The following is a 23202-nucleotide window of genomic DNA, read 5'->3' as shown; positions in this document are numbered from 1 at the left end:
ACCGCAAGATAGCATTGAAAGAAGCTTGTTTGTTCTGGAAGTCAATAAAGAATTAAAATTGGATTGAAAGAGTTGTTTATGTGATAACATAGAAAATTGGACACAACTCACTGTATGGACAATTTTAAAACAGTTATTACAATTTATTTAATTTTTCTTTTCTTTAATTTTATATTTAATTATTAGAAAAAGGGAAAAAATATTAATCATTCAAATATAAAGCATGAGTGATAAATTGTGGTTATAACTTAAATTTGATGATGTCACGAATATGAAAAATAACAAATCTATGATCTATACCATAATTCCGTTTATTTTCTTTCTCAATTTTCGTTTTATTCTGTATGATTCTTTCATTGCAATTTATGTTTTTACAATTGCTTCAATCAATTTTCATCTTCTCTATTTTTCTTTTAACCGTGTGCAACTCCGTCTTCATATACAAACCAAAAAAAAACACAAAGATATGTCTTTTGGAAATAAATTAGTGAATTAAATGTACTTAAGAAATTAATTAACAATATTAGTGAATTACTGTTGAAAAAAAAATACCGTTTTTACTTTCAAAAATCACTATACCAACATATATATACATAAACACAATAATACACAAATAATATAACATAAAAACTTCAAATCCGAAAAATAAAATAAAAATTATTGTTTAAAGACAAAAAAAAATAAATGTGAAAATTTATATAACAAATCCTTCCATTGGGTGGTCCCGGATGAAATAAAAATGTCCAGAAAATAAGAAATATCGTTAGGATAGACTCTAATCATGACTCTGATACCAGATTAGAAAGTGAGTTTAAATCTAACTCAACCCCACAAAACCGATTTGCATGGTGAACCTCACTTATATATTATAATTTGGTCTTATATCTAGGGGACGTGAGACTTCCAATATTAACTACACATTAACACTTTATTACACCTCACAAGACTTTACTATAAGAGTATTAAGAAAAGTTAAACAGTAACTTGACTTGAAGTATTTTAGATATGGGACAAGAAATACCAATCCATTATTTAGTCATTAATATTCATTTTCTTGCTTATTCTAAGATATATGAGACCTAAATGCATATTTTTATCATATTCAACCCTGATGAATATGTCTTAATTATACATTAATTTAGATTGAAAAGGTTTATTTTGATAGTTTAATGAACAAAGAATTCACGTCGAGTTAAACATATTCAGCAAATATTAAACCAATATCCTAAAAACAAAAACATACAGCAACTAAATAATAAAATAAATACAGCCAATATGATTATTATTATTATATAATAAAATATTTCAAGACTGTTTATATGTAAATATTTATCTTTTAAATTTATCTGTAGATATTTCATAGGATTTGAGCATATTTTGTAATCCAAACAAATTTTTGAAATATTGAATGAGAGACATATAAATAGTTAAATATTTAGAAAAAATCATATTAATTAATCAATAAAAAAACAACTAAATTGACATTAAGTACTTTGCTAAAAATAAATATTTTTAAAACGTATAGTTATGATTTTGCAAAATTAACCTTAAAAATGAGTAATATGATTCAAATGATTAAAAATGACAATGACACAAGGGTTTGGATGGGTATCTTTATCATATTTTCACATGCGAAGTAAAAATTTATATCCAAATCTATTTTCATACCTAACAGGTATTAAAAGAAAATTTTATCCTCCTTCTCAAATGATAATTGTATATGTGCACATGCTTTCTTACTATTTTAATATAAATTAAATAATTTTTAAAAATAATCACAACAAAAATTTATAAATCTTAAATCACAATTCCAAATAATAATTGAATAAAAGTAATATAATTATATAAAAATACGTAATTATACATAAATAAAACTTCATAAAAAACTAAAATATTTATTAATTTTGGAAATAAGACAAAGTTGATAAAGTTAACCGAAATCTCGCATAAAACAATATTAAATAACAAAAGTTCAAATTGAGATATATTTAAATTTTATGTTAATTATATTAAATTATCATTTTACTTAGAAAAAATATTAAATTAAAAACTGTTCAAATTAAAAAATATATATAAACATTATAACAATTATATTAAATTATTATTTTATAACAAGTGAAACGTTTTGTACAATTATAATATTAAAATTACTATTATCAAGAATGAATTAGAAAATAAACTTAATAATATAAAAATTATTAAAACAATATTCTATATCATTAAAAAACAACAAACAACCATGTTAAAAAATATGAATAATTAAATGTGCATCTTACAAATAATTTAATATATTATTGAATAAAGTTGTACAAAAAAAGATATAAATAAAAATATTAGAAAAAATAAAATACCTTGAAGATATTAAAACTAGTCAAAACTTTAATAAATAATGAAAATTGATTGAGTAAAAAAAAATCTTTTGAAAGAAAACAAATTAATGAATAAAGGATATAATACCTAATATTTTTAACGTGTTTTTGTTTAAATTACCTGATTTTTAATTCAAAATATTATTATTATAATAAAACTCTTTGGAAATTGTAAAATTTGAGCATTGTTCTTAATATATGTATAATATTCTTATACTATACACTAGAAAAAATATGTTAAAAACACTAATAACAAGGACACATTTTTTTTTTCTAGAAATTTGTTTTATATAATCAAACAAGAATTTTGTTTACATATAAAAAAGAAGAAAATTTTTATTCTTTCAGAATACATAAGTACAATACTTTCTACGGGTATTCATTTTCTTTATTTTTATTTCTACAATAGATATACCCTAGTTATAATTTTTATAAGTAGCGTATAATTTATCTTGTAAAAATGTCGTGGCTAATTTAAAACGTAAATAATTTTAAAAAATTTACATAATATATATTCTCATAGATATTTTTTAAGTATATAAGTAAATTTTTATTCAGCGGAAGGAATGAGAAAGATAGTATTCTTTTAAAAAATCTATGGTACATTTTTTTTTGACGTGTTTTTATTTTCTGTAGAATAATATATTAATGGTAACATTTTTTTCTCCAATATTTTCTACAAAAATAATAATTAAATATTTATCGTCCTTTGTTTTTTTTTCTTTATCACAAAACAAGTCTGGTTTTTAAATTTTAAACTTTATCGTGAGATGAATGATCAAGTTAATAAACAAGGATAGTAATTAAATATTTTGCAATCTGTTTGGATAAATTTGAAACATCAAAAGGGAAAGTAGGGTATAGTAAGGCATGGAGTTGTGAAATATATTTAATCGGGTTTTGTGAAGTAAGAGAGTTAAAGAGAAGTTGATGTAAAGATTGTATGTATAGTAAAGTAAGAATGGAAATGTGTTTGTTTGTGAGTAGTTGTGGGAATTTTGACATTGAGAAGTGTGGAAGGAAGAAAGCAGCTAAGGATAATTTAGATTGGGTGGCATAGTGAGCAGAAAGAGGTCAGATGAAATGACCCACCAAATAAACCTCTCTTTGTCCATATCCACAGTGGGCGATGGGTTGTTACCCATTCACCCTCTCACTCAAACACTGCATCACTAATCTGTCCTTTTTCTTTCATTATTATTTATTCAAAGCTTTCCACCCAACCAAAAGGAAAAAAAATTTAAAACCAAACTGCTGCAGTTTTTCTTTACTAAAATAAAACAATTTTTGAGATTAGAGTTATTGTACTGTGTGAAGTGACTGCATGGGCAGATAGGTCCTTCCTGTCAAATCTATCTCTAGCTACGTTGTCTGTCACAGTAAAAGTTAAATTGGTAAATAAAAGGGTTTTGCTGTGAGTTTTTGGTTATCCATGTTCTGAATCCTCAATTCTGAATCCTTTCCCATTTCACACTTCCCAGCCCACTCTACTGCCCATTTCATGTCATGCTCACTAGATTCAGCTACATAGCTACCTCCTTACACGCTTTCAAGTTTCCAACGCTCTTACACACAGACACGCTCAGAACCTCACCAAAATAGTTATATCTTCCTCACATTTTACATTTCTACCTCTTTCCTTTTTCCCTTCACTATTCTCGAGAATCTCCCTGTTGCATTATCTTCAGCCCTCATTCTGGGTTTAAGATAGGGTTTAACCAGGAAGTAATATAGTAACTCGTAGAAACTAGAAAGAGTTTTTAAGAAATTACGAAAAGAGAAAAAAGAAGAGAGAGATAGAGTTCTTGTGTGGAGGCAAACCAAAAACTTGGTCTTTCTCATTGATATTTACACAGATCCCTATGGAATGAAGTGGGTGCTCCCCAATCTTCGCTTGCCGAGAATTCATTCCTTTTGCTTAGTTTAAAGAGACCAGTTTTGTTCCCTTCATGAGAGAGACATATTTTTGCATACAAGGATGAGTTCGGTTGGTAGAGGAGAAAATTACTTTGCATAGTTGTAGCAAAACAACAAAACAACAGCCAAGTTTTCTTATTCAGCAGAGGAGGCAAGAGTGTTTCTTCGTTCAACACCATCATTATTTTATTTGCCAAGCAATGATTGCCTTGCATTCCTTCTTCACAGTGTAGCGACTCCAAACCTTTTCGGGTGACTAAAAAGAAAGAAAACAAAAGCAGGAAGATGAAGGGCATGGACGAGCGTAACACCGATGATGGAAGCAATCATAACTGGTTGGGGTTCTCTCTCTCACCCCACATGAACATGGAGGTTACTTCAGCTGCCACTATTCCCAACCCCACTGTTCCGACAACGTTCTACATGTCCTCCCCTCACATTTCCAGCTCAGGAATCTGTTACGGTGTCGGGGGAAATGGTAACTTCCATTCTCCTCTTACCGTTATGCCTATCAAGTCAGATGGGTCACTTTGTATCTTGGAAGCTCTCAATAGATCACAATCGCAAGGTTGGCTTTCGTTTTCATTTTTATTTGTTTTTTTATTTCTCCGTAAGATAGTATTCTGTGAAGTTATTTTTTTTTGTCGTGTATGTTTCTTTTATAACTACTACCCTGTGACTTTGGTTGCATTATTGAAGTGATGGCACCGAATTCTACGCCTAAATTGGAGGACTTTCTTGGTGGTGCAACTATGGGAACTCACGAATATGGGAGCCACGAGAGAGGGGCAAATGCAATGGCTCTGAGTCTAGACAGCATCTACTATAGCACCCAAAATGCTCAGGCACAACCCAACAGAGTCACTCTCTCAGAATCCTTCAGGCAACAGGGGCATATGAACGTCCAAACGCACCCTTATTACTCAGGACTCGGTTGCCACGGGATGTATCAAGCACAGATGGAGGATGAAGCAACGAAGGAAGCTCACGCATCAGTTTGCAGCTCCCTAATGCCTCAAATGACAGAAGATAGTTTGAAAAACTGGATGGCTTCAAGGGAATATTCAACTCATCAGCAGGTTTTGGAGCAGGAAATGAACTGTGGAATGGGGAATGAAGCAAGTGGCATGTCTCTTGGAACTGTGGGGTGTGGCGAGTTACAGTCACTGAGTTTATCGATGAGTCCTGGTTCTCAGTCTAGTTGTGTCACTGCACCTTCTGGGCCTGATTCTGTGGCTGTGGATGCAAAGAAGAGAGGGCATGTAAAGTTGGGTCAAAAGCAACCAGTGCACAGGAAATCTATTGACACATTTGGGCAGAGAACCTCTCAGTATAGAGGTGTCACAAGGTCAGTTTTGAATCTTTCTTCATTTGTGTAATTTCTTACTGAAGTTGTTTTCTTTGTCTAGTCTATTATTATTTTTTATAATAAATATTGTTTATTGAATCCCTTTGGTTGTTTTCCAATAGGCATAGATGGACTGGTAGGTATGAAGCGCATTTGTGGGATAATAGTTGCAAGAAGGAAGGGCAGACTAGGAAAGGAAGACAAGGTTAGTGAGAAATAAAGAATGGTAGTGGTTGACATTTTTATTATTTTTTTGGAAGTATTCTTCTCCATTAAAGATTTTTGGTCCCTAATCTGACATGTGCCCACTAACTTGTGCAATGTTTTGATCTTTGTCTCTCCTGACGATTAAATCGAATTTTGCATGTTGCAGTATATTTGGGTAACTCCTCATCCTCACTTAAATTTTTTCCTTTTTAACACTCTTGCTACTGTTTCTAATTTTTACGTGGTCAAATTATGTTTTGATCTTAGGGGGTTACGATATGGAAGAGAAAGCTGCAAGAGCCTATGATCTCGCGGCTCTTAAGTACTGGGGACCTTCCACGCATATAAATTTTTCGGTATATTTCGTTTTTTGAAACTGTTCTTGCTTCATTCGAATCTTTTGTTCCTTCGAATCACACTCTCTTTTGGTTCGCTTTGGCAGATTGAAAATTACCATGTTCAACTCGAAGAAATGAAGAGCATGAGCAGGCAGGAATACGTTGCACATTTACGAAGGTACACATCGAATAATTAACAATTATGTGGGCAAAAGCTACCAATTATTATGTGATAATCATGATGACAGAATATTTATTTGCTTTGCAGAAAAAGCAGTGGATTTTCAAGGGGTGCTTCAATATACCGAGGGGTCACAAGGTTCGTGTGGTTCTCTTGAACCCCACCCTCCTTTTTATTATTTCTGTTTGGAAAAATCAAGTTAAGTTTTCATCTTTTTTGTGTTACGCAGGCACCACCAACACGGAAGATGGCAAGCAAGGATAGGTAGAGTTGCTGGGAACAAGGACCTATACCTTGGGACATTCAGTAAGTCCTAAATTACTGTCAATTCCTAATTAAAATGGGTGTGTGAGATTAACATTTGTATTAGATACAATTAATGCTAAATTACTGTCAGTAAGTCTTTTATTTGATATATATTGCAACCTCTCTTTTCCCAAACACCAGTGACTATTAGTGCTTTTATAAGGCTGACCATACCGCAACTTTGAATGCAACGTGCCACCTTTTTTTTAAGGCTGTTACTCTCGCTGATAAAATATGATAGAGAGGATAAAGGGTATCTTCACAAGAATACGTTTTAAGGAAAGCTAAAATTTTTGAAGTGCCCTTTTCATTTAAAAAGTTTTTAATTAAATGGATGTTTATTTTTTCCTTCAGGCACACAGGAGGAAGCAGCAGAAGCATACGATGTAGCCGCAATCAAATTTCGCGGCGCAAATGCAGTCACGAACTTTGACATTTCAAGATACGATGTGGAGAGAATCATGGCGAGTATTAATCTTCTCGCAGGTGAGCTAGCAAGGAGAAATAAAGATAATGATCCAAGAAACGAGGCGAGGGAGTGCACTATGAAAAACAATAACAAGAGTGTGATGACAAGTGAGAGCCAGGAGGAAATAGTCGAAGGTAGAAACAGCAATGAAAACAATCCAGAGTGGAAAATGGTTTTGTTTAATCAAGCTTCACAGCAGCAACAGTCAAATGGCAGTGAGGAAAAAATAATGAACTGCGGAAATTATAGAAACAGTGCATTCTCTGGGGCCCTACAAGATCTCATTGGGATTGATTCGGTGGAGGAGTGTAGCAAAATTGGGACTCATTTTTCAAACGCGTCCTCGCTGGTGACCAGTTTAAGCAGCTCAAGAGAGGCTAGTCCTGAGAAAACGGGTCCCTCGCTTCTGTTTCCAAAGCCCTCCATGGAAACAAAGTTATTGAACCCCATTAGTACTAGTGTTACATCTTGGTTACCCTCACCAACGGTTCAAATGAGACCACCTCCTGCTATTTCTTTGTCTCACTTGCCAGTTTTTGCTGCTTGGACTGATACTTAAGAAAGATAGATCCTTTTCAGTTTTCACATTATGCCCTGTTGCTGGCTAAATCGCACTCTTTCTTTTATCTCATTTTCTCTTTGTTTTATTTGATCATCTAAATTCAGAGTCTTTTTTTTAGACCAAACTGGTTATTTTGTCAGTTTTCTTACACTCCCATGTGTGGTTAATGTCCATCTAGCATTAAAGTAACATATGGGTGGAAAGATCAATTATAATTTAGCACGAATGTAAGGCATTAAAGTGGTAAGATTATATTTATCAAAACTAAGAAATTAAGGAAAAAAAAAAAACATACTTTAGCCATGTTACATCATGCATGCAGCAGTAATAGGGTGGGGTGTTGTATTTTGAAGGAATGACAATGGATGATGAAAGGAAGAGTGGGTTTTGAGGTAACATTTGGCGTTTCCACTGTGCGAAGACGTGAGTGGAGGAATTTGGGGAATTAATGGAAGGCATGCTGGGGCCACCTATCTGTCATCTTTATGTAACAAGTTTAGCATGGGCTTTGCATACATAACCTTTTGGCTATATGTTGGAATAGAAATATTGATATTTGAGAGAAAGAATTAATTGAAGGGGGAACTAATGATTAAATTCCGTGAAATGATGTTTGGCAAAATGGAAGTGGCGTTGCATTATTGAACTTTCTTTTTGGAGTTGCATCTTTTCTTTTCTAGGTCCTCCTAAGTACAGAATGAGCTCAATGCTTCCCAATAATGCAATGAGACCACTACTTTGACCAAATTATCTTGTTTTGTTGCTAATGTGTTCCTCATTCTGGATAATACTATCATTGCACGAACCGTTCTTATCTCACCTTTCTTCAGAGCCACCTAATATTTCTCCATTTTGCCATTCAAAAAGAAAAGGTGATCATCGACTAGATTCTTGCATGAAAAGTTCTTGTTGGTTACATTCTCATAATTACATGGGCACCCCACTAATTTTTTTTATTATTATTATAAATAAAAGGTTATAGCTTTTTTTCTCATTCCAATTGCCGAAATCCAGAAGGATATTGGAACTGAAAGGGATTCCATGTCTTGATGTGATGCTTTGGAGCCTTAATACAAGTTGAGTCCATCTTGTTATGGAGTGTTTTCCCACGTGTGTGATTGTGTGTTAGTCTCCCTCGTGTGTGTAAGTATTTGTGCTTGATTGCAATACTGTTCTTGATTCTTGACCATAACATTGAACGACAGCGAGGAATCAGTGCCGGGAAAGCTGGAAGTAGTTCAATCCTGAAGTTGGTAATAGCTGTTCCTTTGCATGGTCTTAGGTGATGAGTTTAATTATAATCCTAATTATTTTATAATCCGTCTTTAACAATAGAAAACGACAGGTTCTAGTGATTGATCTAAGATATCAGTTTAAGGAATCTGGTAGTGATTTGCTGTAATAATAGCTCTGTAGATAAAATTAATTTCAGACATGGCATGTGACTTAAAGTGTATGTCATATAGTAAAAAAATATTATTTTTTTTCATCGGATGGCTTAAACAAAATTCACTTAAGTCATCTATTATATGGGTTTAAAAAATGATAAAAAAAAGCCCGTAAAAAGTAGTTAAATAGTTAACAAGGGAGAATAAAGAAGAAAAAAACATAGTATCAAACTATTTAAAGGACATAAGAATTTTAATAAAATTTTATTAAATCAATTTTCACAATTCTTTTTGTTAAACATAAATAATTATACGTTAGGAATTAGTTATAGTAATCTCAAATCATTTGTTGGTTTTACTATCCACTAAATGATTTGTTTGAAAAATGGTGGAGCATGCCAAATAGTGGATTAGGTAAACAAAGTACTCTGTTCTCATACCTTTGGACAGAGTAAATAATAGGTAATTAAAACACAAAATAGTAAAGATGGCATGTTTCACATATTGTTAGTCAAGCAATTCCTACAGTTTCAAATAATACTTCTTTGAGTCTCGTAATTGCATCCAGCAAATGTACAAGGACCATCATTAAATAATAATTTATGGTAGGGTGTCGTCCATCAACATCACTAAATAATATTTATCATTTCAAATATGAAAAATTTAAAAAGAAGGAGGAAATTATTTATAATTTTTAGATTATGTTGATTAGAATGTTGCAAGACTTTTTTATTCACTTGTATTTATTTACAGTGTGATATATAATAGTATATTATCTTTTTTTTTATATATATTTTCTTAGGAACTACAAAAGTGAGTTTTTTCTTTACCTGAAAAAACCAAACAAATTTTCCTTCCCCCCTTTATTAAATTTCCTCCGCACCATTCCCTCGATCGAACCAAAGGTATCGAGAAATTTTAGTCATACCTTGTTTTACTTGGCATTTTAGTATGCCCAAATTCTGAATTTCTTTTACCAAATAAGCATAAATGATTTTATTTTAAAATTAACTTTACACCACTTTCATCAATTTAACGAATCTAACTAATTTTAAATATAATTAAGGTCCAATTTTTTTTTTTGCCACAGAGAAAAGAATAGTGTACGTGTACCTCTTCTCATTAATGAACTATTTCAATGATTTAAAATTTGGGGTGTTTGTCGATTTGAGGTGTATAAAGATGTGTGGTAAAAAAAGGTATAATTAATTTCATCTTATCTTTTCTGTACCGAAATTAATGTGTGCGGAATAGAAAAGAGATCTTTGCTGTGAGAAAGGAAAAGCAAGAATGTCTAAAACTGATGCACAGGAAGAAGTAGATTGCACTAAAAGCAAAAGGCTAAACTAGAATAAGAATATTGATGGTCAAAAAGCTGGCTAGTGTTGTGTAAAAGAATGGAAAGTAAAAGATGTACCTCACTCTCCACACAGGAAAAAAAAGTAAAGATCCACTTCAGTTTTATTGTTTTTCTTTCTATCCATAGAAATTAGTCAACAAATATGATTACAGATCTAATTGTTGTGGACAGCTTAAGCAAACAAACACGAAAAAAAGGAAAAAAAACCTTCACGTAGGACAACTTTGGAAAAGTAATTGCGCATGAGCTTGATTATGGTGCCAGTTTATCAGAATTTGAAGAAAAACTCAGGATTATGTACGTCCATTGTTGCATTGAAGACATTGATAGGACTTGACGATAGGATATGAAATTAAAGAACATGAATGCGGTAGGTATGAATTCAAAATGAGTATAATTAAAGTTGAATAACAAGGCACACAGAAAAGAAAGATGAAGCTAGTTAGCACGTAGCATGTTTCATTTGAGACAAGCTGGAAGGCATAGGTCAAAACCAACGGTTCATCAGCTTCCCTTTGAGTTTAAGGTATTCCTTATCATTTTCTAATTTATCCTATAGTCAAAAACATTTGCATGATTTAAGGCTGGTAGTTGTTCTGTGACATCCTTTGAATAAGGCTGCACAATGTTCCTTCATTCTCATATTTCAAAGTTTATATCTATTTATATATTATAAATTAATCATACTTCATTTTAGTTTTTTAATTAATTTTTTCAATTCGAGACATATATATTTTAAGAATGAAATTCATTATTAACGAATGATTCAATAAAAAAAATAGATTTAATGGATAATAAATATTTTTAACATAAGTTTTAATCTATAACTTTAATATTATATTGTAAAATAGATTTTAAATTTAAATTAATCTCGTTAAACAAATTTATAAGCTGAAATTTATAGTCAGTTATATTCATCTTGGGAATTCCACCACTTTTTATACTTAACCCAAAAGCTTTATTTTTATTTGTTTATATATTGTTTAAATTTATTTTATGTCCCTAAATTTTTTCAGTTATGGTTGGTTACTGCAGATACATGTATCGATAAACATAAATGTTTACCAGGTGTAAGGTCCCCCCAAAAATATAGATACAGAGATACAAAACAGGTGCATGCATTCTAACAGAGATGGTCCCCCAAACATGGTGTAGCCTTATCTTTTATTACAACTTGATTGAAACACGAAATTAGATGTCGTATTCTTCAATAATAGGACTGTAGGGGGACCAAAATATAACGTTGTGAATGTTTTGTGGCATTACTGAAAGAGAGAGTATAATGTGTGTCTCCTGTGGACAAGCCATGTTTCTTCCAGGGAGGCCTATAATAATACTATAACACTGTTAGACTCACTGGCTCATTCTTCGAAACCTCTCATCTCGTCTCAATTTGGTCTCTTCTTTCTCATGTTTTACCCATGGCTCTCTGGAAACGGCAGCACACCATGAAATACCTACGCTTTTTTCCATACATTGTGGTGCTACATCAATCTGTTTCTTTTCACTATGTTTTTCTTGTACCATGTTTTGTCCAACAGGAGAATTCGGATCCTTGTGTTTTTTTGAAATGAAATAACACATACCAAATAAGAACATAAGTACGCAAACAAAAGTGGAAAATCGAAAAAACAAAAACTGTCAAGTTAGATAGATATAGGGAATGACAGTAACAATTCCTTTTTAAGTCAAAACACCTTTTATTCTCCTTTAATATCTGTTTAAAATGAAAGCTCAATGGAAAAATATTACGGTGGCAGTTATATTTTAAGGGTATTTAAAAAAAATGTGAGTAAGTGATATTTTTGTTAAATAATTTTCTATACAAAACCCCACACTACTTTACATTTTAAGAAAAATTAAACATATTTTAAAAAATAATTAATTTTAGTTATTTCTTTATTTGTTCTATTACGAATACATTATTACTATATATATCCTACTGTAAATTTAATTTGTTTTACTTTATATCGTATATTTTTTTAATTATACACTTAATATTATCAAAATTAATTTTGATAGCAATAGCTAATTTTTTAATTATATTGATTTTTTTATTACCATAACAAAATACTCGCTTAAACCAGTATTAATAATTAAAGTGATCAAGAAGAGAAAAAAAAACGCGGGAAACAATATATAGATGTCAGCGTCAAGGATCTAAGTAAGAATCTTGTGCTACTGACACAGTTGCCTCGTGATCTCGTTATTGTTTGGGCATGGTTGTTGTTCCTTGTACTATTTTTTTTAAGAATATAATTTTTATATTAGTGAAAAAGTATATATAAAAAAGCAATATAATATAAAAAGATGATGTTATTTGTCTTGAGAAAACAAAGTGTAGTTACGAATAATCTGACTGTAATTTTATCAATTTTACACCCATTAAACATGTTTTATTGTCTGTGCACCCAATTTTCTTCAGTAAGTGCTTTGAAAATAATATTTTCTTCTCAAGGTTTTACGTGGTTGCTAATTATTTATGCTAAGCATGCATATGATTTAAAAAATAATAAAAAGTTAGTTAAGAAGTTACTGTCTATAATTTATGTGCCTAATGAGAATTGGAGTCATAATTGGTGACATTATTTAATATTTTCAAAATGCTCAATATTTTTCAAATTCAATGGGTGTAGGTCACACCAATTAAGTTTATGTACCTAAAAAAATGTTGCGATTTGGAGATAAACTTTTCATTATGAATGTGGTTGAAGATTTATTTATTTATTTGGTGCTGGAAGAAATTCTCATATAACAAATAATCGTAAAATTTTTAAACTAATAGTGGGCCGACAAATGCGAAGCCCATAACTGTGTTAAACTCGATAAGTTAAGCAATTGAAATGGAGTCCACTTAGAAATGGTCCCAAAACCCAAATGTAAGCTTTTTTGTAAAGCTTGGATTGACAAACCCCAAACATAGAGATGGCAATCGGGTAGAATTCACAAGTTTGTGTAAAGCTATAGTGTGGATTTGATTATTAAGTAACTATTAAAACAATGGATTTTAAAAGTTTGTCTCTAATTTACAGTATTGAAAAATATTTAATTATCTTTTATTGAGTATTCAAATACCTGACATAGGTACACATGTATAAGATTTTTTTGTAGTAATTGAAAATTTGCCTGGGTATCTGCTGAAAGTATTAGACTATACTTCTCACAGTAAAAAAGGTAGCGCTCTTGAATATCTGATACAATTTTTTCTTTTTTTTTGAAAAACAAAAATTAAATTAAACATGAGGGGGGAAACGATGTTAATGCATAATATTTAACAGCAACAAGTAGATGGAGGAGCATTTAGAAGTTGTGTTCTAAAATGATGCATATCACAAATCTCCAAAGGTTTATTCCTATATTAACTATTTTTGTGACAGTAATACTAAAAAACTCGATGGAATGATCAGCCCACACAAAAATTAGTGTTAATTTTGAATAATTTAAAATAAATTGTAATTATTATTGATTGTAATTAATTTATTATTTATAAAAATTTATTCTAAAATCTATAAATATAAATAAGAAAAAAATGATTGTATTAATATCTTTGCTATCTTCGTATTGAATTATCTTTTACAAGTAACATTCGCATTCTATGAACAAAACAATAACTTAAAAGACTTGAAATTGATCATTACATTGACCTGAAACAAAATGAAATTAATTTTGGTTTGGTTAGGCCGTAAGAGTGAGCTATGAGTTTATCACGTTCCTTATCCGTGTCCAGTTTTTTATGGTCTTGAAGATTCGCTTTCTTCACTTTTTTTTTCCTGCACATTATACTGTTAGACCTGATCCTACTCTTTGAAGGAAGAAAAGTAACTAGCTTGTGTCTGACCAAAAGATTTTTATTCCTTTTGCTTTCTGTCAATGCCACAATACTATCCTTCTATCGCTTCTATAAAGCTGCCTAAATTTCTTCATGTTTAGTTGTGCAAGATATCTCTCTTGTCTTTGTAGTAGTCAAAATTCACCTAGATACATTCTTAGTTACTTTCTTAGATCTAGGTGTTTGGTGGTCTTGAAAATGAACTGGTGTATTCAAGTGTTTCAGAAATGATAGTTAGTCCTACAGTGTTATGGATATGCCTTCAGGCATTGCTGATCCTTTTCTTGCTTCTTCTTCTTGGATCCATTTGTTCCATTCACGTGAGAGCCCAAAGAAGTCAAGCTACAAAAGTCGTGGCCTTGCAGAAAGGGTATCAACATCTTAACATAAATGCTTATTACTAGAAACTTAATTCGAGATGATTGTGTTTGTCATGATTTCTAATATTGGAATGACGATTTCTGATATGTTAATTATATGCTGTTATTCTACTTCAGATAACGGGTAAAGCTTAATGCTGGATGAGATTGTAAACCATGTGCAGTCATTGCAATGCTTTAACGTCTATGATATGTAAGTGAAGTTATAGTCTTACAAATAGCAGCTTTTCTATATTTCGACCAAATGTAAGTGAAGTTCTTAACAGATTAAGCTTTTTAGCTTCACTGAAATTTTAGTATAAAGTTGGTATTTAACTACATTTATTTCTTTATCACTGTACCCGAATCTAACAAAGAGGCTTCACAGCATGACCGTTGGATTCTAATCACTTCCCATCACAAGACAACTATTGGACGTCATTGGGTTTACAAAATAAAACGTCATGCTGGTGATTCTGTGAAACCCTACAAAATAAAACATTGTGTTTAAAAGAAAAAAAAAAGTTTCGTTATGACTGATATCTATTAAGGAAAAGTATATTTTCAATTGTCAATGATAGATCTACTAGTTGAAGGAACAGCAAAATCTAAGATAGCCCAAGCTTCGATCTCCATTGTACTAGTTGTCTCCTTTTACAAAAACATTTTTTTCTATTTAAATTTGTTATGTTATGCTAATGTATAATAATATAGAAAAAAATTACTAGTATCTTTATTTTATTATTTATTTATTTTATTGATAAATGTTTCAAAAATTAACCTTTTAGTGATTTGATATTTTTTTTTCATTTATATTTATTTTAAGAAGATATTTTACAGTTTAGTATAAATTAAAATTGATATTTCAAAATTTATATTTGACAAATTTATTGAGTTAGTTGGATACTAGTTTTTCGGATTAGGTTAATTTGGACAGATTATTCAAATATTAAATTATTTTAGAAAAAAAGATAATAAATCTTTAATGTTAAAAGAATAGCATGTGAGATTTTAATAATTATTATTGTAATAAACTATAACTTTATATAATTTACTATTAAATTTTAATAAAAAATATCATATCAAAAAGAAAATTTAAAATTTAAAATATATCTAAGAATTTATAAATATTAAAACATTATTTTTAGATTGGGTCATATTTTCACAAAATTATAATCTATTATCCAAACTCAACTATAATTATTCATTTTACTTAATTTTATTTAATTAACATCACCTCTTCATTCAACACGATGTGGATTTTTTTCTCAGGCCTAATTTATATCGACCCAACCTCTTTCGTTGGCTAATGATGGGCTACTTGTATTCACTAGTTTCAAATTACTTCATTATTTTTCGTGTTACCTGAATAAAGTAAGAAAAGCCTGGATCAAACTGCTTCTGTAACAAAATACGTACCAGCAGCTATCATCTACACATCTCCTACTTTTTCTGAATGACATCTAACCTCTGCAACCATTTAATTCATAAATGACTCAGTCGGTGCAAACACGTCATTGAAATTTAAATTTCACCTTATTTTTAATTTATTTTCCCTCAAAATTGAAATAAAAAAGGAGTGAAAAATATTTCACATTGAAAATTCGATTCTCTGAGGATAAACAGGCATGGTCAAAAAATTAAAATAGGAATAACTTTCTTGGAAGAAAAATGTTTGAAATGAGTATACTTTTGGAAAAAAAAAATCCCAAAAAGACAATATATGTTCATCTTTATGAGTAAGGAGCAAACCCATTGAAATTATAGTCAACGCGAGGTCTGAGAAGGTTCACGAGTTCACGCAAGGTGTAAGTGAGAAATGGTCCAACATGATCGATGGAAAGAATAAATTACTTGTTTCACAAATAGCATTTCCTTTATAAAGCAGAAGTTGCACGTAAATTTTGAAACAAAATGACATAACTCATTAATTGGGTGGGTGCTCTATGCATATGCTGCATCAATCATTCATTTAATTAGAGAGGAGACAGCAATAAGATATATAGTAAGTAACTCATTCACCCTTTTTCTTTGCTACAATCTCCAAACCCAAACCAATTAACAATGATAAAGTGATAACTACAAAATGTAGTAGCAGCTTTTGGGTTAATTTGTATGATGAGAGCGACCATAAAGAGCACCTGAAGCCATCAAAGAATCAGAGGCAAATCATTCTAACACGCCTTTCATAATTTGGATTTCATAAATTAGTACTAATGAAATGGGAAGATTCATTTTTATGCCATCCGTTTCAAGTTATTTTAGACACGAGATTAAAAGTTATTATTACAAAGGTTGATCATTAATGAAATTAATTAAAAATCTAGTTTCGTGTCAATAAAATCTGTCAAATATTACAAAACGTTAATGGAAAACAGGTGTGATTCTTGAAGATTCTATTTTATAGAAAAGAAACTTTAAAATCTACCAAAATCAGCTACGATGATAAAAACGATTAAAAATGCAATTAAAGCATATCCCGTTATTAGACGACGGTGTGATGAGTGTATTAAGTTTGTAAAAGAAAAGGCTGAATAGTAGAACTGCATCAAACACGACGAAAATGAATTGTCGGATGACAAAAGCGTCCAATTCTGAGTCCCGGTTTTAAGAAGCAAAAAGCAAAAGCAAACAAGAAAAAGCGCAACTAATCCTTGTTCATTGTTATTATTTCTATGCAACAAGTACAACTGATTCCTTAATGAGCTTGTAAAAAAAATACGATATATGATATTAGGGAAAAGTTTGAATTTTTTTTCCTGGAGTGGGAGGAAAAGTTCGGATATTTAGCTGGCACAATGCTGTCAAATAAGTACGAATAGAGTGGGGCCTCCAAACGCGCCACAGCTACCAACTTGATGCAGCCCACAAAGCCGTTTGCCACCGCTACTTCGCTTTCCATCAAATTCCCAGGTCAAAAACACCTTTGATTCGAACCAATGCTTTCAAATTTCATTCCAACGTTATCCGCAACTGTAACTGTAAAAGCCCTATAAATTACCTTCACAAACAAAATATTGCTCCAACAAGCATGGAATGAGTAAACGATAGCCAAGTTAAGGAGCTAAAAGTTCTGTCAAATTGTAACTGCCAGTGCTGATGAACGGCTATGTTTATGATTAACTTGTAATAGTTGAGCTAAAAGACTTTGAGGAATCAAATAGAAGTTTTTAAACTAGACTAATTTTAATTTTTATACTAGTTTTTTTTTTATTGAAAACATTTACAGATAACTTTATCTAAGATGGTTTTAGTGTAAAAGATACTGAACATCCAGCTGGAGGGTCAATCGAACTTCGACTGCACTGACATTTTTGCTTGTCATATTAAGCAACTATTTAAATTGATGAATAGAAAAGACATGAAAGTAAATTGGAACTATCAGATATCTATGAAGAAACCATTGGTAATTGGTTTATACCGAAAAAAAGAAAAACTAGAGGTTATTAATGATAGTGGAAAAAAGCTGGTTTGGTCTCCAGAGTTGACACAAGACACGACAGAAGCGAATTCTATTGAGCCAAATTCTTGAAGAAGCTTGAATAGCGGAGCCATATTGGAGAAGAACCTAACCATTATAATGAACCGAACGAAGCATCCACGTGCCGCTGTACTAAGCTACCTGTTTTTCTAAGTACATGTTCGGGTTTTATTTCGGATTGCATTTATCGAACAGTGTTTCGGGCCGAAAAGGGCATTATCCCTTTGTAGCGGCACAGTTGTAATAAAAGTTGGAATCTTCAATTTAGGACAGAGCAGTGGGCAGCAGCGCTCACCAAACACAGAATGGGACAGACAGACTCTTCACCAAAGCAGTGTGGTGCACATCTAGTAATTTTTCCAGCTCAATGTTCAAAAGCGGTGAGAATAACAAACTATAGGCAAATTTTAAAGCGAGGGAGGAGGACCACCTTCAATTGCTACGAGCATCACATTCCAAGGGCCCCAGAAATCAAAACCCACTTGCTCTCTATCATCATGAAAGTTGACAAAAACGAAATTTAAATATTAAATTTGCATTTCCGCATTGCAAGCGGAGGAGGAAGTCGCTGGAGACGTGACCAGGACGACTATGGCTGTGGATTTTCTTTTTTTTTTTTTATGGAAAAAATAGAAAAGGTCCCAAATGGATGTTTAAAGTTTGAAGTTTGAACCACAGACTTTCTTACAAAAGAATCCACATAAAATTACAAAAAAAGAATCAAATAACAAAAGAAACAAGGCTAAACTTACACATTGAATTGGCCTCAACAGCAGCACCCATTTCCAAATTAAACCCTTTTCGGTCCATAATATAACACAATTATATCGTATTGGGTGGATTTGATTTACGAGCCCGGAGGGAGGAGCATGAGCAAGAAAAAGCAGCACTATGGGTCCTCTACACTCTCCGGTTGCCCCCAAATACATGCCTTCAGTAATTTCATAAGGCCTTGGCTTCTTTCCCACCTTTTTGCTTTTCCGTCCATATAATTCGTGCATGTAAAAAAGTACACAGTCGTGTCAATTTTTTCGTTTTTTTTTCAGTCCACCTGTTCACCAATCAAGTCAAGACCAACCAAGAGGAATGATATTCCCTGGAATAACAAAAAGTAGAAATGGATCCCTTGAGCTGAGAGGAGACTCCTTGCTGAGGCTGTTAGGAGTAGAAAGGCCAAAGCAAGCTCCTTCATATATATTCTGTTATGCTTTTTCTTCTTCTTAGAGGTCTTCTCCTCCTGCCTTTTAAGTTCCTCTTTTATTTCCTCAAGATCAGGTGCCGAGGACCCTCTTTGAAGCTTTGGTCCTTTCTCAATCAATGAAGCCAAATCACCTTCAGAAGAACGACCAGATTTCTTAGTGACCACCCACTCGTATGCACTACCTAGCTGGAACAGGCCTGAGATCATGGCATTGAACTTGGTAACTGACATGGTGTTCTCAAATAGGAGATAAGGGACAATGAAGGGAAAGGCCTTCGGAGCCGGAAGAATGTTGAGAAAGGACATGGCAGCAGGGATGTAACACACTACCCACGCAGGAAGCTCAGCCTCCGGCACGAACATTGTCATAGGTAGAATTATACAAAACAAGGTGAACGAATAGAATGGTAAGATCAGCTTTCTGAGAAGGAAGAAGAGAAATATCATGTTGAATTTCTTCCACACACTTATCTGCAAAAACATAATCGCAACAAGACTACATAAGAACCACAACAACAGAAAGATTTGCCAAAGTATTACAACACACATACACACATACATATGCATACCCTGGACCGAATGATATCAGGCAAACAAAGGCGGAACAACTGCATTGGCCCAGAATGCCATCTGTGCTGCTGTTTCCTGTAAGCTTCGTAAGATTCCGGTAGCTCACATTGGCACTACAAACGTTAACAAGAAGCAACATGGAATGATTTTGAGAATGAATTATTAGCAAAGACAAACTATTGAACCAACAATACTTAAAATGATACAATGTGAATGGCAACTGACAAACCTCAACATCATTGAGGAAAATGAATTTCCAGCCATGAAGATGAGCTCGAACGGCAATGTCCATGTCCTCAACAGTAGTTCTCTCCAACCAACCACCAGATTCCTCCAAAGCCTTTATCCTCCAAACTCCAGCAGTTCCATTGAACCCAAAGAAGTTAATGAAAACCCCATTCACTTGCTGCTCTACTTCAAAATGAAAAGACAGGTTAATGTTCTGCAACCTCGTTAGGAGGTTCTCATCCTTGTTCACAAAGGACCATCTTGCTTGAACAAGCCCCAATTCATCATTATCCTGCACCACCCATACCAATCATGTCAAACAAATACATTTACCGTTTCATTGCCCTTCGAGCAACAGGACAATCACATTAAAAGCAAATATCAGTTTTATATCTATATTTTATAACTCAACACTACAAAATAACAAACGACAATGAACAAATAACTAATTACCGACCTTAAAGTGAATAACTGTTTTTTTCAGAAAATCTGGAGTAGGCTGAAAATCTGCATCAAAGATTGCAACAAACTCATAGTCGTTAATGTAGCTACAATTCATAGCGGATTTCAAATTCCCGGCCTTGTACCCATCTCTAATCACGCGATGCCGGTACAAAATGTTGGCACCCTCTTGTTGCCACTTCTGAACCTCCTCCTTTATTAGCAACTGCGTCGTTGGGTCATCGGAATCATCCAAAACCTGAATCAACAACTTCCCCTTCGGCCAATCCAAATTACACACCGCACCAATCGATTGCTGATAAACCTAAACAAATGCATGCAGACAAGAGAAAAAAAAGACATAAACTAGATTGAAATAACGAATCTTAAATAAAACTTAATGACAAGAAAATGCAACGATAATTTTTCCCACAATTTCCCATTCAAGCTTTATATTACCTCCTTCTCATTGCACATGGGGATCTGCACAAGAACCATTGGGAAAAAAGAAAAACCCTTGCTTTCTCCAGATTCAAGATCTACAATTGCATCCCCACTTTTGGGGACAGGCTTGATCTTCTTAAACCGGATCCAGAAACACCCCAAGCACAGAACAAGCCTATCCACACTCTGAATAAGGAAAAGCACGATGCACGCATTGGTTAGAAACTGCAGAGGAGGAGCGAGATACTCCACGCGAAAAAAAACCCATCTCGTGTAGAGCCAAACGAAGAAATCCTTGACTCCAAAAGCGGGTGCCCACAGAAAGTGCTCCAACTGAATCCCCGCCGCAACGAAATGCCACCCTTTGAAGTACGCAGCAACCTCGAAAAACAAGAGAAACACGGAAAGCCACAGAAAGACCTTGATGCAGGAATAGAAACGCGTCTTCACGGTGGGGTTCTCCAGCTCTCTGCCGCCGTCGGTGTCGGCATCAGTTTTTCCGGCGGCGACGCGGCGTTTAACGGCGGAGACGAGCCCCCACAATGCCGGCGCCAGGGAGGTCAGGCAGCCGGCGGCGCGGTGTGCTTTGAGGAGAAGAACCCATGTGAGTTGTTTCGCATTTTTGCCTCTTCCTTTTCCTTTGTCTCGTGAAACACCCGTAGGAGAAGCTGGTGTCATTAAGTCATCTTCTTCGGGACCTTCCAGTTCCACCATCGACCAATTTGGGTTCTCCATCTTCACCACCACAGGGGTTCCCCTGTGGGTGTCCTTCACCCCCCAATTGAACAACGGTGGTGCCATTTTCTTATCTGATCTCACCAACCGATAACCAGAAATTATGTTAAATATAACAATGCCCCTTTCTCTATTTCCCCCTTTTTTTTTCTTTTTTTTCTAATAATGATAAATCTAAAGGAGGAGAAAAAGAGTAGCAGTTGTACACTCCTACGAGTTTGATCTCATTGTCAAGAACCGAAATGGGAGTGAGAAATTATAACGGTGACAGACGCGTGGTGGAAGAAAGCAGAGCGAGGCGTCGCTAGGCCATTGTGACATTCGGAGAAAGCTTATACGGTGAATGTTTTAGAGAGAGAAAAAAAACTGTGACTTGTTTGGATGAGTAGTACAGAAGAGGCCCCTTTTAACAAAAAATCAGAACAAACGGTGTCTTAAAAGAAAACTACGAGGGAGGAGGCGAGATTTTGGAAAATGGAAATTTGAAAATGGAAAGTGGGATTAGAAAGGGTAACAGCTCAACACGTTTTTCTGTTTGATTCCGGGAATATTTCTTTTTTCAATGAAAAAGAAATACCCATTCAACAAAAATATTACCCAGAAAGCACCTTCGCCCCTCAAAGTCTTCAACCAGGGCAAACATGCTTCTTTCCACAGTAAAAAAAAAAAAAAAACTTCAACTATCCATTTAAATATAGCAAGAGAGAAATCATCCTGCGTTATAATCTCTTACAGGTGATGCTTATGGAGACAATTGATAAAAGTGGAACAATTTTTCCAACACTTGCTTATTTTACTTCATTAAACCACCCACTCCTTTTAATTTTCAATAAACATTCACAACAACCACACAACTAAAACCTTCCCATGCAATCTCTTTCAGAAAATACAACTTTAGAAACAAAATATATATATATATATATATATATATATATATATATATATATATATATATATATTTTAATTTTACAGAGGTAGGTAAAGATTTAAAGTTACGGAGTTATCCTTTGCATGACCAAATTGAAAGCTTCATCTCTCCCTCTCTCTCTCTTACTATTCCCTGGCGCGTGAGGATTTTCTGAAGTGGTGATTAATCATTTAATTTTGTCTCTTACCAGTAAATTTTTTTAACTGAAATATTATTATTATTATTGTTTTAAGTCAAGCGAGATGCCGATAAGCTGAATTATTAACCGCCAAGCGCAAACCAATGCGTCAAAAAAGCCAAAAGGTGTCTTTGGTTTTCATTTTTTTACAATTAATAATTAATTATGGTTAATTTAATGTTTTTTCTTTCAAAGCACGTTGATTTTTATATTCCAGTGATGATTTCAGGTTTTCAAAGAATAATTTTTAGGTTTTGGTTGGTGGTAGAGAAATCGTAGCCGTCCCGTTCATTTGTAGAGCTGACCAGGTCCTGATTTTCCTCTAAAACACAAATCCCAAACACCAAAATGAGACATTTGTAA

General features: G+C 33.0%; 2 protein-coding genes across 5 annotated transcripts; one reads left to right on the top strand and one right to left on the bottom strand.

The window, feature by feature from the left end:
* The first annotated feature begins 3741 nt into the window (after positions 1–3741).
* LOC108330094 (AP2-like ethylene-responsive transcription factor ANT) lies at positions 3742–7723 on the top strand. The gene is made up of 9 exons (XM_052877162.1): positions 3742–4854; positions 4986–5634; positions 5757–5839; positions 6008–6016; positions 6109–6197; positions 6284–6357; positions 6448–6498; positions 6590–6666; positions 7021–7723. Exons 1-9 carry the CDS (start codon positions 4572–4574, stop codon positions 7692–7694), a joined length of 1989 nt encoding a protein of 662 aa, XP_052733122.1. The 5' UTR covers positions 3742–4571; the 3' UTR covers positions 7695–7723.
* Positions 7724–17276: 9553 nt separating this feature from the next.
* LOC108331788 (probable xyloglucan glycosyltransferase 12) lies at positions 17277–22537 on the bottom strand. Of its 4 annotated transcripts, none has more exons than XR_001832435.2 (6): positions 21014–22537; positions 20571–20879; positions 20115–20405; positions 19885–19998; positions 18867–19786; positions 17277–17612 (listed from the first exon to the last, which is right to left on the bottom strand). XR_001832435.2 is itself a non-coding variant. In XM_017566714.2 (5 exons), the coding sequence occupies exons 1-5, from the start codon at positions 21797–21799 to the stop codon at positions 19157–19159; spliced, it is 2130 nt and encodes a 709-aa protein (XP_017422203.1). In that variant the 5' UTR covers positions 21800–22537; the 3' UTR covers positions 18761–19156. The 4 variants fall into 4 exon arrangements, 1 of the variants encoding a protein (XP_017422203.1); XR_008248334.1 differs by having other exon boundaries at positions 17277–17606; XR_001832436.2 differs by lacking the exon at positions 17277–17612 and adding an exon at positions 18136–18603.
* Positions 22538–23202: the final 665 nt, after the last annotated feature.

This window comes from Vigna angularis, chromosome 4 (assembly GCF_016808095.1).
Source record: "Vigna angularis cultivar LongXiaoDou No.4 chromosome 4, ASM1680809v1, whole genome shotgun sequence".
NCBI lineage: Eukaryota > Viridiplantae > Streptophyta > Magnoliopsida > Fabales > Fabaceae > Vigna > Vigna angularis.
The sequence above is the reverse complement of the archived record's forward strand: the minus strand, read 5'-3'. Positions and strand labels throughout refer to the sequence as shown.

Bases quoted from the DNA above. Each gene is read 5' to 3' on its own strand.
- LOC108330094 (XM_052877162.1), top strand. From the start codon at position 4,572: ATGAAGGGCATGGACGAGCGTAACACCGATGATGGAAGCAATCATAAC. The intron at 6,198-6,283 runs GTATATTTCGTT...TCGCTTTGGCAG, and splicing joins CCACGCATATAAATTTTTCG to ATTGAAAATTACCATGTTCA. The intron at 6,667-7,020 runs GTAAGTCCTAAA...TTTTTCCTTCAG, and splicing joins CCTATACCTTGGGACATTCA to GCACACAGGAGGAAGCAGCA.
- LOC108331788 (XM_017566714.2), bottom strand. From the start codon at position 21,799: ATGGCACCACCGTTGTTCAATTGGGGGGTGAAGGACACCCACAGGGGA. The intron at 20,880-21,013 runs GTAATATAAAGC...GCATTTGTTTAG, and splicing joins CCATGTGCAATGAGAAGGAG to GTTTATCAGCAATCGATTGG. The intron at 19,787-19,884 runs GTATGCATATGT...ATGTTTTTGCAG, and splicing joins CTGATATCATTCGGTCCAGG to ATAAGTGTGTGGAAGAAATT.